Raw genomic sequence first — 16600 nt, 5'->3', positions numbered from 1 at the left:
TTATGTATTTTTTCTTCATTTTATTGAAGCATGTCTTTTTCTTCCTTCAAAAGACAGGAATTCAGGTTCACACATCAACTATTTTAAACTCATTTGAGTTTCATCATCTGCTCTATTTCTCTGTTCTATCATGTTGACTTTTAACATTCTTTCTTTCCTCTACACTATGTGGGAACTGACACAGAGATATAATTGTAACCTCTGTATGCAAAGCTCCCCAGACCAGCAAAGGGAACATTGTGTAGAAGAAGACAATCTCAGGTAACCCAAACCAAGCAACTATGACTTGTAGTATGCCAAGTATATTATTTTCAGCACAGTGTAAGTATGTCTTTGAATCATTGAGACCAACTTGGTATGATAATTCTATACTAACTGAACTTTCTGTACTAAAAGTAGTCTGACATATTGCAGTAGTTCACTCTGGAGATTAACAGTGTGCATACTGCGATTTTAAGTTTCCTCCAAGGGGTGCCTGAATGCAATCAACTACCATATTTTCCGGAGTATAAGACACACCTTTTTTCCTCAAAGAAGAGGCTGAAAATCTGGGTGCATCTTATACATCGAATACAGCATTTTTTTCCTCCCAAAGCCCCACCCCCTTCACCAAAATGGCCGTGCATAACCTTATAGAAGCTTTCAAGACCTCCTGGGGGCTGGAGAGGGCAGAAATGAGAAACAAATGGGCCGTTTTTTGCCCCCCAGCCCCCAGCAGCACTCTATAAGCCTCCATAAGGCTATGCATGCAATTTTTTAAATAAAAAATGGGCCCATTTTCACGAAAAACGAGCCTTTTTTTGCTCATTTTTGCCCCCCCCCCCGGGAGCACTCTGCAAGCCGCCCCAAGGCTATTCATGCCTTTTATTTGAAGAAAAACGGGCCCGTTTTCGCGAAAAATGGGCCATTTTGGGGAGGTTTGCAAAGTGCAAAAAAAATGTTTCCTTTTGGAAAGTTCTTTAACTGATTGATGAGAATTACATGGATCTCTCTCTCCCAACTTGCCTACTGTATTCTCTTTCTCTCTCTCTCTCTCTCTCTCCCTCTACCTACCTACCTACTATATTTCTCCCTCTCTCTCTCCCTCTACCTACCTACCTATCTACCTACTCTCTCTCCCTACCTATCTACTGTATTTCTCTTTCTCTCTTTCTCTATTCCTCTCTCTCTATCCCTCTACCTACTTACCTACTCTCCCTCCCTCCCTATCTACTGTATCTCTCTCTCTCTCTTTCTATTTCTCTCTCTCTATCCCTCTACCTACCTATACACTCTCTCTCTCCCTACCTACCTACTGTATTTCTCTATCTACAGTATCTCTCTCTCTCTCTCTCTCTCTTTATCTACCTACCTACTTTTAAAAAAATTTGCCTCTTTAAAACCTTGGTGCATCTTATACTCCAGTGCGTCTTATACTCCGAAAAATGTGGTATATCATTGCCATTATCTAGGGATCTGGTTGTCATCAGTTTATTGATAGGTCCAGCTCCAAATCTACTTTTGCTCTATTTCATGTTGAAATCAAAAAGCATGACAACTGAGTGAAGTCATGTGAGGGATGATATCTACATTTTCCCCAAAAAGCAGCTGTCTGCAGCAGCACTATCTGAAATCTATCAAGACATTATGATTTCCAAATATTTCAGGCGGTCCAGAAGGGTAATACTATAAATGATGTTACAAGTCATTGCAACAGTGATAGAAACAATAGAGACACCCTCCCTCAATGATCTCTAAATAAAGATCACTCATCAGGCCGATCAGAGCAATCAGAATCCTGTAGCCCTTTCTGAAGCCAGGTTTACAATAATAATTCACAATAATCTGCTTTTCTCAGTACTGTCACCAAGATTGCCTGAAGATGCTGCAAATTATTCTCAGTTCTAGGAAGGAGGCAAACCACTTCTGAAATCTTGCCAAGAAACCTGCAGGGACCTGTCCATGCACTTTCTGAGAATCAGACATAACTGAATGGAAGAAAAAATGTTTATAATAAGCCACTGTGTAATTCCTTACTCATTTGGTATAAAAATTTAATATATTCCCTCCTAACTAATTTTTAGAGTTAAAATGGACATAGCCAAAGCAAAAAGTATGTTCGATAGCACAACATCCACATCATATTTACATATAATATTCACATTTGTACATTCATTCACATGCTCACATATGATAGACATATACTGTGGTTAATTCTCATACACAAATACAGATGTTTCATTTGTTCTTTTTTTTCCAGACACATATGCATAGTACAATGGAAGAAATATCTCTTCAAAATTTAGATATGAAATAATCTACCATTAATAATAATAAAAAACTTTTATCAATCTAAGTCCTATTTGACAAGCAAGGGAAGAATAAGGGGAGAAGGCTGGCTGGGGAATGCCACACAGGCCAAATTCCAGACATTTGCCATCTCTGCTTTAAGTCCACTAACAGGGCAAATGTTGCAAATACTTTCTCTGTTAAAAGCAGATTTTACTGTTATAATCCTTTTGTACCACTTAGGAGGATTTTAGTCCAACTGTATCTTTTTCCTTTCCTTTTATGCTTTCCTCTAAAGTGTGGTTAATGTTTCTTTTCATTAAAGACAAAATAATCACCATGTCCGAATATAATTTTATTTATACCAGCTTAATCTCTATGCTTACCTTTCTTTTCTGACCTTTTTTTACAGCTGCACTTTGTTTTTGTGTTCTTCAAGGAATTTGGATTGCCATTTTTAGTTTGCCTGAATTCTGTAAAAGATATTGTATTTGTTTAATTTTTATTTCTTTCTAAAATAGCATCAGAGTCACTTTTGACTGTCTTGCTGTGCTTTTTTGAGAATTCATAGAAATGATATTAGCAATATGGGAACTACATTTGCAAGCTATAAGAAAATGTTCAATTTGGAAATGTAAGAGCCAGTTTAGTCTGGTGGTTAAGGTTCTAGGCTAGAAACTGGGAACCTGTGAGTTCTAGTCCTACCTTAGACATGATGTCAGGCCTGCAGCCATGTTCCTTTTGGGATCTTTGGCTGCCACACTTCTATTCTACTATGCTGTTTCTATAGTGGGGAATTGGGAGGGGGGATAGTACGGAGTAGAATGTTATGTAGCCAGAATAAAATTCTTTTCTAGATTGCCAAGGTCATCCTTTGCACCTGACCGGAACTGGATGAGTGGAACGCTGACATATGAAAGTCAGCTGGGTAACTTTGGATCAGTCATTCTTTCTCTCTCAGTCCAACCCACTTCTCTGGGTTGTTTTGGAAAAAATAGAAGGAGGAAGGAGTATTAGGCATGCTCATTGACTTGCATTATTTATAAAAACAATAAAGGTCAGATATAAATTTTAAAAGTTATAAGAATTTTTTCCCCCTATTTCCTTCAAACTCCTGGTTACCATCTCACATAGTATCGTCTCTTGTCCAGGCCACTTCTGATACCATTTTTGCCATTTATAGAACTTTGCTTCCTCTTAAATATTATTTACACTCTGTTTTTAATTTCCAAAATGTAATTTCTAAAATATGATTTTTTATTTCTCTGAAATACATACTGTATATACATACTATTGGAATTTGCCTTTTTGTACAATAATGGGTGAATTGTTTTTTTAAGTAGGTTGAGATGTAGTTTTTAATTAACTAGAGAATGACAGGAGGCTGAAATATTCTTAAGTTTTAGGCTGTATGACGATCCAAAAGCAGTTAGAAATTCTAGATATGAATGCTGAACAATTAGTGTGCCTGAAATTTTCTACAAATTGCTCTAATAATCTATTTAACAAATGTCTGCCAGAAGCCTGTTTAAAACATTCGTGTAAGATGTTTATCAGATTTCTGTGAAATATTTGGAAGAATGGTTCAACTGCTTCCTCACATCTCCTGGACAAGGTTACATAGTATTAAGGAATAAAGAAAATGGTTGCCTTCCCCTGTCAAGTGAAAATATAAAAAGCCATTAGATCATCCATCCATCCATCCATCCATCCATCCATCCATCCATCCATCCATCCATCCATCCATCTATCTATCTATCTATCTATCTATCTATCTATCATCTATCTATCTATTGTATCTATCTGATTCATCAACCTCAATTGTCCAAGCAACTCTGGGTATTTTTTTAGTATGTAGAAATATTAATAAAATTGTAGAAAACCTAAATATATTACTACAAACCAAGGAATAAAGAACCAACTTCAGTGAGAACTCCCAAGAGTCCTACCCCAAGGCATGATGGAAAACTATGTTTTATAGTCTTTTCTTAACTACAGGGTCAGAGCTGGATGGATTTGAGTAAAAGGTACTACCTCACAGCGCAGCCATAGGCATAAAAAAGAAGTACTTCCAAGGTACTACAAAATGATATAATGTTAAGAGTGGGATCTCAAATATGCACACTCTACTAAATCTATAACACAAGCATACATGACTGGAGAAAGGAAGTCAACAGGCCCTGAATCATGAAGGGATTTATAGTTGATGACCAGTACTTCTAGACAGAAGCAATATAATTCATGGAGCAGAGGTGTTTTTGAGTGAACTGAAGTGGGGCCATTACCACTAATGTCCCTGCATTCTTGATCAGCTATAACTTCAAAGTGATCTTCAAGTTCAGTCCTAGGTAGTGTGTGCTGCAATAATTCAATCACAAAATGATTATGGGTAACCATGAGTTACTCCTGGTCTAGGAAAGGATGTAGTTGTCACATACTGTAAGATGGATCCATACAAAGGGACTCCTGGCCACAGCTATCACCAACTGTATGTCATTTCCCAGGCAACTTTAATAAATCAGGACTGACACAGACACAATACATATGTAGATAACCTTACTAACAAACTCAAGAATCCCATTTAATTTCTTAAGGTTCACAGGCTCAAACTTTGCTTAAATGGCAAGATACGATCCTGCCCAGCCGACTCAATTTCAAACTATTAGAGATGGATTCTTGACTAGTCAGGTCCATCTCAAATAAATGGAAGTGTCAGATGCCTAGAATACCATCAAGTGGTTCTTAAAATATTCTTCATGCTGCTTTTTCTCTAAAAATGTCCAAGTAAGTCTAAAAGGGCCAGCAGTCAGCAATATTTAGATGAAAGAGGAATTAAAAAAATGTTTTGCTATTTTTATCATACATTATTGGTCTTATTGTAGGCTTGAACATAGATTTAATGAAACTCACACTTTATCTTCCTCCAAAGAACTGAAACTTTTATTCTGCCACCATCTCGTATAGCTCCTCAGAGAACCTCCAGGATTAACAAACAGAGGAGGATGCTCAGATACAATTCTACCAAAGGCTACTGTCATTTCAGAGCCTAAGGCAGTGATTCTCAACCTTCCCAATGCCGCGACCCTTTAATACAGTTCCACATGTTGTGGTGACCCCCAACCATAAAATTGGTGTCTCAGTTCCGAAGACTATCGAAAATATGTGTTTTCTGATGGTCTTAGGCAACCCCTGTGAAATGGTCATTCGACCCCCAAAGGGGTCCAGATCCACAGGTTGAGAACCACTGGCCTAAGGAAACTCCCCAAACACTATCCGAAACCCTTGAAACCAATTGATAAGGCCATTCTTACAGTGTGTGTGCGTGTGTGCGCGCGCACAATACTAAACAGCTCCAAGGAAATCAGAAAGTGATCTGACTATAAGATAGGATAGATGTCCTGCATCACCAGATAACACTGCAGTTGCCCTGAGACAACATGTGACCAGTGATAAGTGTCCATCCCACAATAACCTGGGTGAGGTCCATGCTTGTCTGGTGATCATGAACATTAGATTCTGCATCAAACTGAGGCAAAATTAACTCTCCCTATCATAGCCAGGTTCATAGCAATAGTAAGCAGCTTTGCAGGTATATGTGTAGCAGGGAGGGTGGTAAAACAAGTGCTCCCAAATGAACCCTAGAACCCAATTTAACAAAACCTTGTCTTATTATGGGGCTATGTCTCTGAAAGCTACTAGAGCCCCTCAAATAGCAACAGCCACTGCATTCTCTCTGTTTTCAGATTGCGGCATCATTGCCTATACATTCAATCCACAACTTTCATTTTGGAACCAACTCTGAACTACAGAGCTAATGACGAAAACATCCATTTTTCTCTCAGCTTCCCCCCTTCCCATCTTGCATGCGGAAGAGTTCAGGAAAATTCCTGAACTTGCTTATTCTTTAGTAACCTTTTGCTGGCTGTACTAAAGGGGTTACCCAAAAATAGAAATGAATGTGACAGTAACAATAGATTTCAACTGTTCAGTTTTCCCTCTGAATCTATCATTCAATTAATTTATTAGTTTCCTAGCAACCCATCTCAATTTTCTATTCTTACAAGTAAAGCTTCTTTCATTTCCTGCAGAGAAGCCACCCTCTTTCAAAGCAGCCGAGATTTAATTTCTTCCTGTGGCTTTTGAATCACATTATGCGTTCCTCCTTTGCTTCTCTTGTGCAGCTCTGTGTTTTAGTTTTGAAGACAGAAAATAACAAAAGCACTTGAAACTCCCAACTGCAAAATAGGATGTGTGGGATAGTGAGGCATACACAACTAACAAAGCACTGTTACTGTAACACATCTGAACCCACTAGCATATACAGTGAAATCTGAAACAACCCCAGCTGTACTTCATGAATTAGTTTCCATTTTCAGCTTACTACATAGTGTAAATTACACAAGATTTTCTACAAACTATTTTAAAAAATACATTAAAACATATATTAAAATAATAACTAGGGTTTAACAAATAAAGCCAACTACCGGTAAATAAGATCTTCAGTAATGAACTACCTAAAATATCATGTTTAAAAATATATAGCAGACTTCTTTGACACATAAATAGGAATTGTCTCAAAATACCTTGAAATGATTATTCTATATGAAGGGCAAAAAAAAAAAAAAAAAAGAATCTGGCCCAACTAACTTCGGTCTTGGAGATCAAAACCAAAACCTGCTCATGTTTTCTGAGATCAGTTTCAGATTAAGGATTACCAAATTTTGACTGTGTTCACATAACATACTAAGCCATATTTTGGGTAATAATGGTTTCTTGATTAAAATTTTGATCAGGTAAATATGGTACAGTAAAGTACAAATCGCGATTACAAATCACACTAGCTGAGTTTATACAATAAACTACAGGCAGCCCAAGCTTAACAATCATTTGTTACGTGAGTGCTCAAAATGACAGGAGTGCTGAACAAAGGGTCTTACAACCCATGCCTACAGTTACAGCCGTTGTAGCCTCGCAGGATTGAGATTTGGGTGCTCACAATTATATAACTGTCATTTGTAATCTTCCCAGCCAGCTTCCCTAGAAAGTCAATAGGACTGGCTAAAAATGATCTGTCCTGAAATCCAAACTTGATTTTTGCACAGAATGTTTGCAACACATGGCATTGACAGACAGTCCCAGAAGCCAGAGGGAGTCCTCTTGTCTTTGGGGACTGATCTGGGACCAAGCCAGGTTTTCAAAGCTTTCCAAATTCTTAGGAGAGAGAGTGCTGGCTTTATCTTGGGAAGGCAGGACAAACTAATCAGGACATGAGGAAATCTCCATCTGTCTCCATCAGTGGTGTGAACTATAAATTGGTTTTCTCACAAAATGACTGTGTTTGCATTATAAAATTCAAAAATATGAATAGAGAGATAATTTTGCACAAAATAGCAGATCATCAAGAATTCAACTGCAACATATAAGGCTTGTTAAAATATATTATTTTAGTAACTACAGCAAAGTTGACATATTTCAGTAAAGTATTATGCTTGCTTTCCAATGTTACCGTTTCTCCGAAAAGATGACCTACCCTGAAAACAAGCCCTAGCCCCATTTTCATGCCAGCGCTTAATATAAGCTCTACCCCCAAAATAAGCCCTATTAAATCCCGCCCACCATCTGATTGTATGAGGTGGGGCGAAGCACCAGCTAGGGTGGGGGTGGGGGGTGGAGCTGCCCCACGTACCCTGCACCTGCTTACCTTAGGACCGCTGCAGCCAGGCCTTCCACGCCCTGACACCTGTCGTGCTGTTGCCTGACTTTTTTTATAGTCATAGGATGCTGCATGGCTCCTCGTGCTGATGGTGATGCTTGCAGAACACTGTGAGCCTTGTTGTGCTGGTGCCACTGCTCACAGCAGAACGCCACATGGCACGTTGCGCCAGTGCTGCGGCTCACAGGTGCAATGGCACAACTTGGAAGCAGCAGCACTGGCCAATGAACCACATGGCATCTGGCCTACAATCAGCTGCAAGTGGCTGCAGAAGAAGTCAAGCAGCAGCGCAACAGGTGTTGGGGTGTGGGAAGCATGGCTGGAGTTGTCCTAAGATAAGCTGATAAGACATCCTCTGAAAATAAGACCTGGTCTTATTTTGGGGAAAACACAGAATTTGTAATTTTGCAAAATCTTTAGATCTGCTGAGTCTCATGTACAACTAGGATGATCAGTTTCTAATTCAATTCAATTTATTCTACAAAAATAAATGGACTGTTACCCACTTTATTATTTCTCCAGTCTTTTGAGACCTAGTTAGGCTAACTGTTTGGATTAGTCTCTGTAGTTTTCTTGGCAATATTTTTCAGAGATTGTTTCCCACTGCCTCCTAGGGCTAACAGTTGCTAGCCCAAGGTCACCAGGGCATCTTTATATTTAGGGTGAAACTAGAACTCATGGCCTCCTGGTTTCTAGTCTGATGTCTTAAATACTATACAAACTATTGTTTGTAAAGCATTGTCTGTAAAGCATTGTTATTTTAGTTACTGTCACTCTAAGCCCAAGAATGACATATAATTGCCAGCAAGAATTCAGTTTATTTGCTTATACACAACAGACAGAATCCTTACTATTCTCATCCCAATAGATATACCCCGGGAAATTCTATGGAGTGGCTATTCTAAGTCTCTTCTTTTGCGTTGCCTCTTCTCTCACTTGCTCCTTTCTACATTGTGCTCAATCTTCCTGGGAAATTGTAGTCCCTATAACACCAGCTCCCCTCCCCTCCATCTCTCATGGTTACCCACTGAAACTTCCAGTAATTTGTTCAATTTTTGTTTGACAGTTTTCCTTGTTATATATTGTTCATTAAGAAGACATCTTATGTTGGAATTATCACACCACTGCTTTTTATTTTATATACAACAGCATTTGCATTTAAGCTACCTCCTACGCAAATGCATATGTTACTGAAAAAGAAGACTACATTACTGATTTAACTAAATATTTACACGTGAAAGCTGTTTTCTACTTAACAACATATATCTCAACATTTTTCTGAGCAGTTGGTCTCCATTGGTGTTGACAGGATGGAAGAGATCAAGTCTAGAATCCTTTAGTTATGAATTAACTCATAATAGACACACACACACACACACACACACACACACCTTGTTTAATATCTACATAAAACATCCGAGTGAAGTCATTAGTAAGTTGAGGATCCAGTATCACCAGTATGTGATGATACATTTCATCCCTAGGCAGTGCAGTACTGTCAAAGTACTGTCTAGCATATCAGAATTTGAATGAAGAAGAGACACAGGCTCAAACCTGACAAGACTGAGGATCTTCCATTTTTGTTCATGGGTAGGATTGGACTTCGATAGGATTGCACCACTCAAGACTGATGTACAACCTGGTGGTCATAGTGGATTCACAACTCCTACTCAAAAAGCAGGTGGCAATTATAATCAAGATGGTCTTTGTGCAAGCACATCTACTGCACCAGTTGTTACCTTTCCTGGATTAGGAGCTCATTTGGAAACATGCCTTAATCACCTCACAGAAGAATTATTGTAATGCACTCTACATAAGGTTCCTTGAAGACCATTTGGAAGCTCCTGTTGGTAAAGAATCGAGCAGCATGCACAGCATTGAGCATCTTTCAAAATCTCCAAAAAAAATCAAAATTTGCCCACCCACATTTGGGGAGCTCTTGGGGGGAATGCTGGCAAGTTGCATGTTGTACCTTGTGTTCTTTTATCCTCGTCTTCATCAGCACACAATCATATACAAGCTTAGGCATCAATAATGACACATATGGTACAAATAGTTAGAGGTAAATAATCACAAAATCTTTGCCAGACTCTTACTTTGCTGCCAATCTAGCTTTCCAGTCCTATTTTCCACTGATGTTAGTGACAAGTCATCTGAGCTAATAGATATTATTATTTCTTAGTGACATCCAATTCAGTATTGTTTCTCATTGGTATTGCTAACTGGGAAACTGGGAAATTACTGTATATGTAGCCCACTTTAATGCATGCTTTAATGTTAAATTTCCTGTTTCAAGTAATCATCTAGCCATGGATTTCTATTTCTATGAGGTTTGCAGAGGTAGACTATTCCATCCGATGCTATTGTTCTGTGGTTAGTTTTATACCATTGGAAAAAGAGTAGAATATAGTAAAAACGAAACAGATTTAACCTACCAGTCCTACAGATAATCATGCTCTTGTTTCCTCACACCTTTATTTTAAAAATGTACTATGTAGCATTTATCCCTTGGTAAACATTTTTAGCACAAGGCAGCAGAAACAAATCCTATTCTAATTCTGTACTCAATGATGTCACAATTAAAATTAGAAACTCAGCATGTGGGCAAACCTTTTTTTATTCATTACAATACTATAATAGACATAGAACATGGTAGTCCTGTCTGTCCTTATAAGTTTGCCTCTCCCTAATTTCCTGTGTATTTTCATTGTGAATATTGGGGAATTTTTAGCTGAAATCTTTATACACGTACTAATTTTACAGTAATCTGGATTAAAAGCAGTGGGATTTGAAGCAGAGATTATAGATTTAGAATGCTTTTTTAATCTCTCCAGTTTAACAGCATTAAAATGACTTTCAAGTTTTCATTCACTCAATAGATATTCATTTGAACTAAAACAAATTGACACTGGAGCTAATGTGAATCATGCTAATCATATAGTAGACTAATTGTATGACCAAGACGGAGCCATCTGCAAATTCCAGATCCCCTTTCTTGCAGCTCCCGGAGCTTCTATTATTACATTGCTGAGTGAGGCTACTAAAAATCAATATGGTGATTTTCTGCCATGTTTTCCCACAATTGTGAAGTAAACATGAAGCAACATAATTTAAGAAAACTAACAAACAAACAAAAAAGACATAGAAGATATTGTCCTTAGTCTCCAAAATAGAAAACATTGGCCTTAGCCATGTTGTGTCCTTTTCCCTTTCACAGTAACAAAAAAGCCCAATATGTTCAAGCTTGAAATTGTTTTTCTTTGATTTCTAGGAAAACTAGAATATAAGTAACAAACATACCTCCACAAAGAACTCTCCAACACTTTGCCCATATCAGTGTGATAATATTTGGTAAGGATCAGAATTACCTAAAAGAAAACATACAAAAAGAAAACTATACTATACATATACAAAGATACATACTTAAATTATGCATATTAACATGCAATAAAATAAATGAATTTATAGACTTAAATTCTAAGAATTATTAAGTTATCCATTGTTATCACTGCTTTTTAAAAAGCTGAGCATTTCTTCTTTACCTTTTTGTGGTCAGAGAGTTATCAAAGAAGTTACTGTTAACTGCCAAACAGACAAATTGATGCAGCTATTACTTAGAATTATGAAATTAAATGGACTTATTTCTTGCAAAGTGTACATAGGCTTACAGTTTAAATGAACAGATAAAATACAGATTTTTTAAAATTAACATTATAAGTAAACTATAATTAAACTTCTAGTCTTTAGATGCATTCTCACATAATGCTAAGCCATCATGCTGTTTGTCTGTTTTTTATATTGGAACTCATCCCATAAATAAAATTGAGGGGGTTTTTTCCTGGCAAAACCTCCTTTGAATTCTTGGCTTAGAGAATGTAGTATGTTCACAATGTAGTTTCATATGATAGCTGAAGCAGAACCTATGGTTTATCTCTGAATTGTTTGTGTTCCTTATTCAAGCCACCTACCAAGTAACAGAGATGGGAGGCAAGGCAAGCTGCTTGTACTGCTTACTTGTTCTCAATGAAGTTTTTCCCAAATTAGCTCTTTGGCTATGTTCTGCTTGGTAACAAGTTTTGCTTAATGCCCCCACCCTGTTTTTAAGACTGGCTGCCTACCCTTTCAGCTCTACATCCAGCAGAATGAAAGAGATTTCAAAAGCAAGAGAAAGTAGGGGTCGAGCATAATTTGAGCTTCACAATACCTGGAAAATTGACAGATGTTGATCTTTCAATGTACAGAAAAACTTTCATTTTTTTCACCGCTCTTTTCCTCCAAGACAGTCTAGAGGTCTTCTTGAAACCACATAAATATGTGCTCAAATCAACTACTGTATTACACTGGGACTTCAGCAGGGTCATGCCACTGATTTTTTTTTTCTAAGAGAACTTTAAAGATGAATATTTAGCTCAGAAAGCAATTGTCCTGTTGATCTGTCCCTGAACCAGATTTATATTTTCTCTAAATATAGGCTTTGCTGTATTAATCATTATGGATCCTTATTGTTCAATTCCAAAGGAACTGAGGACATACATAATCATTTTCCAAAATTAGTTCTATTCTTTTGAAGGAAAACAGACACAACTCTTTTGGGTCATGCCTTATCAGAGTCTCACATATTACGGGTTCTAATATCTCAATGAAAATTTAGTTCTACAGCATGAATCTATAGTTTCTGTTTTGTACTGGCCAAATTTGGTGCTTGATAGCATTTTTCCTCCCAAGACTGAGATGTAGTTTATGAAACTATGCAGTAATTCCACAACTCTGTCTCATAACTGCCCATCACTCAGGAAAGCCAGCATTTGGATTTAGAAATGCATATGAACTATCAGACAGATGTTTATTTTTAGCAGCACTCTGGTTAAATGTTTAATTTAGTCATCTTAATCAGTGTTGGTGTTAATTATATTACTGCAGGATAATGAGAAGTGAGAAGAGGAGAGAGAGGAAATTGAGTAGGGTGAAAGTGATAGATGACTGAAAACTGCAAATATCTTTAAATGAGTCCCAGAGGAAAGGAAGAGATTGGTGAAGTAAGAAAAATGAAAGATTGATGATACCAGTTCCTGCCCCATGCCCACAAGAGAGCTGAACTGGAAAGGACTGAGGTCTTGGCTGTAACAGAAATACCAATAAGAAATAATTCAAAACCCTACATGGAAACTGCTGTAGATGGCAATAGAGCAATAACCATTAATGGCACAAAGCAACGAAGATCAATGTTAGAGAGTGAAATCTGGTTTTTCAGGAAATCAAGGAGAGAAAGGAGAAGTGGATATCTTCAATTGGCTTCTTCAGAAAAGAATTCATGGAGATCAGCAATATGGAGAAAGAAAAGAGTGGCAGGGAGAGAAGGAATACCATGGCTGAAGAAAGGAAGTGACCAAGAGGCAGAGCTAAGTTAATCAAACCCAAACTTGGACTTTTCAGATCACATGCTACAGATGCAGCTGAGAAGTGCTGAAATGTTCTTTTCCCCTCATTATGATTTGCATGATACTGCATAGAGAGCAGACAAAAGCTCATGGAAAGGTTTGGAGGAGGCTAGCTATGTGGCTGAAGGCAAAAGAAAATAGAATAAGTATTCAGATCGACAGATAGGACCTTGAATATCAGGGGTTATGTATCTGGTTAATACAATATGCTTGCTTGTATGCATCAGTGTAAACCAAAGAGTGGGGCTGAATGGGACATGTGAAGATAGATGGGAGAAATTATTGTCTGTCTCTGGGGCTAAGGCAACTGGGACCCAAATTGGGATAGTGACAGGCAAGAGAAGTTCCAAAACATCATCCTGGGCATGTTGCTGCAGAAAAAGGGGACATCCCAGTTCTAGTGCTGCTTGTAAAGGACAGATCATAATCAGGTTGCATTCAACTCTAATATGATGGTGGATTAAGATCTGGTAGATATTACTGAGATTTGGCTGAATAGTGATGACAATGTAGCCCTCTCAGGAAATTGTCTACCTGGGCCTCAGCCTATAGTAACTGCATTGACAGTGTTGGGGAGGGAAAATAACCATGGTGGTATATGAGATATGTTCTTTTTTACTCACTCCCTGCTGAGTGTAGGAACAGATAAGGGAACAGATAATTAGCCACTTTAAGAATTTGGGTGGAAGAGAGAGAATGAGGGAAATTGCACACATATATTTCATTCCTCACAGAACACATATTTCCTCTCAGGTTGAGAGTCACATTTAAGATCCAATAAACAGGATATACTTTCAAAATACTGGTGGACAAAGGATAAAGTGTGGCTTAATTAAAACATATAGGTGGTCCTTGACTTTTGCCATTCATTCTAATTCAAAAAGAATTAGAAAATAAACAGAACAGTCAGACTTGACTGAATTTGAAAAACTTGTAACACAATATTCAGAAGCTCTCTTTATAAGACATTATTGAAATATGACTTAGAAACTGAAAAAGAATTTTCTTGGTTAGTTTCAAATATGTGGTAAAATGAAATAAAATACTTTTAAAAAAGAAAACAGACCACTTAGAAAATCTGGACTACATAAAATGGTTAATATGTTAATTTCCCCTTTGCCATGTTAAGAAAATTGATTTAAAAGTTAAATTGTGCACTGTGACATAAATATATATGTATGATTGGTTTACGTTAACATATAATAAAGATATGTTTTTGTGGCAGATTTTCCTACTTTTTCTTCATTTTTTCCTTTATATATAATTTATTTTAAATTTAAAACCATATTATTTAAACATGTCTTTTTAAATATCCAGAGAAGTATTTGGTTGCTATTTTTGAAAAGTTATAAAATACACCAGATATAAAGTAACTAACTGCAAAGAATATACTGAATGTATGTTTGTGATTTGGTATTTGAGTTGCTTTATGAATCAATGAGCACATCCAACCTCTTTTTGGAAAAAAAAGAGCACCAAGGCTCAACTCAATATATCTGCAGATATGGAAATTACATTATCATTCCATCTTTATATAAAAGATGAACAATAGTCTTTAATTTTTATTTTTAAAAAACAGCTGCTGTCAGCTTTTTCATGATAATGTGCAGTGATTCCACAAAATTTGAATGAATTAGTTGTGGCAGTTACCCCCCATCTTGTCTAAAACGATGTCATTAATCTGGAAAAGCACAAAAAAATGAAATAACCAACACAGAATGCCTCCAAATTATGAAATAACTGCCACAGTTTTAAGACACATTGTTTTTGGTCAGATGGATTTTAATTGGTGTTGGCATTTCTGGAGATCTTTCTGGTTTAAAAACTAATATTTTTTTGCCTCTGAAATCATGTTCTTCAAAAACTATCATAAAATGAAATAGGATGGGAACTGAATTCTAATTTTCATGAGTATCAGCACACCTCTCATCCAAATAGGATATCCTAGAGGATCTCAAAAGGTGGTTCCATTCTTACATTGCCAAGAGAAAGCTTGGGTCTCTTTGTGTGCAAGTGTGCATACACATGTCCATTTGTAACCATCAAATGGTGGGGGTGGGGTGGGGACTGGAGGACTCCCAATGTGGTGCTGTAACATGGAAATCTGGGACAAACAGGCATTTCTAAGTGTAAAAGAGGAAGATTCCCCTAGTAACACAATCCAGAAGAGGGCAAAATTGTGTTCCTAGAGTTACATGGGGGATAAAAATATCTTACTTGAGAGAGATTTAAATGGCCAAATATACTTCCATTGACATAAAGAGATCATGAAACTGATATGAAAAATGGGGTTCTTGTCTGTTAACAGTGGGGGAGGGAGCAGAGGAAATCTCATTGTTTTGCTAGAGCCGGTGTTTGGAGCAGGCCCCGTCAGAGATACTAACTTATTCCAACCAATTCGGAAGCAACGGCATTTGTACGGCTTAATAAACCGAAGCATACAAAACCCAAGAAAACGCGAGTTCCATTCGCCTATCTACATGTCAGGCTTTCTTTCCCCGGATTGGAAGCCTTGAGGTCTGTCTGACCAGTTGACGATGGAGATAGCTTTAGACTACTGGAAAAGCCTTCGCTAAGCTTCCGAAAGGGTCCGTGCGACCCCTCTTGTTCCTTAGAAGAGGACCGAAGAGGGTCTTCCCTTCCTCACCTAAAGGTGGCACGTCACTACCCCTCCCCCTTCCCGCTGCCGGCGAGGGCGCCATGAGGACTCCGCTCTACAAGCAGGAAAGCCCGCAGCTCGAGGGGCAATCCCAGATCGCAAGGCGAGCGGCACCGACTAAGTACTTACGCTGCTATTGTCGCCTGTCCAGTGCACCATCGCTTGGTTGTGAGCCGCGTCCCCTTTTAGGACGAAAGAGGTGCTAAACAAGGAAGCCGCCTCCGGGGCTCCCGCGGCACGATCCCGCAGGCCCTCCTCCTCCTCCCGCGGGCTGCTCCGTCTATCGCGGTACAGCCAGTCGTGGGGACGCGCCGCCCGGGAGGCATCTAGCGCAAGTAGCAAGAGCAGCAGCGGCAGCGTTAGCGGCATCCCGCAACTCGAGGCTCCACTTTGCTGGAGAGCTGCTGGCGCCCCGCTCGGCCTCCGCTGCACTGCCGCCGGGCAAAGACAGGAGTCTGGCAGATGAGCGAGCGCGAGGGAGCGTCGCGATGTTGCGCTGCTTGGGAAACAACGTGTCTGATC

The 16600-nt window shown here is 38.4% G+C and overlaps 1 protein-coding gene across 1 annotated transcript in view; it reads right to left on the bottom strand.

The window, feature by feature from the left end:
• The window catches only part of SORCS2 (sortilin related VPS10 domain containing receptor 2), a 131375-nt gene extending 114786 nt beyond the window's left edge, over window positions 1–16589 (bottom strand). The window contains exons 1-2 of the mRNA XM_081950077.1: window positions 16208–16589; window positions 11282–11349 (exon numbers count right to left, since the gene is read on the bottom strand). Coding sequence (XP_081806203.1) covers window positions 11282–11349; window positions 16208–16447 — 308 coding nt within the window. The 5' untranslated portion in view covers window positions 16448–16589. The remainder of the gene's footprint in view (window positions 1–11281; window positions 11350–16207) is intronic.
• Between the last annotated feature and the right edge of the window lie 11 nt (window positions 16590–16600).

The sequence above is a fragment of the Natrix helvetica genome, assembly GCF_964273705.1.
Source record: "Natrix helvetica genome assembly, chromosome: 4".
Taxonomy (NCBI): domain Eukaryota; kingdom Metazoa; phylum Chordata; class Lepidosauria; order Squamata; family Natricidae; genus Natrix; species Natrix helvetica.
This window is presented reverse-complemented; position numbering and strand designations above follow the sequence as displayed.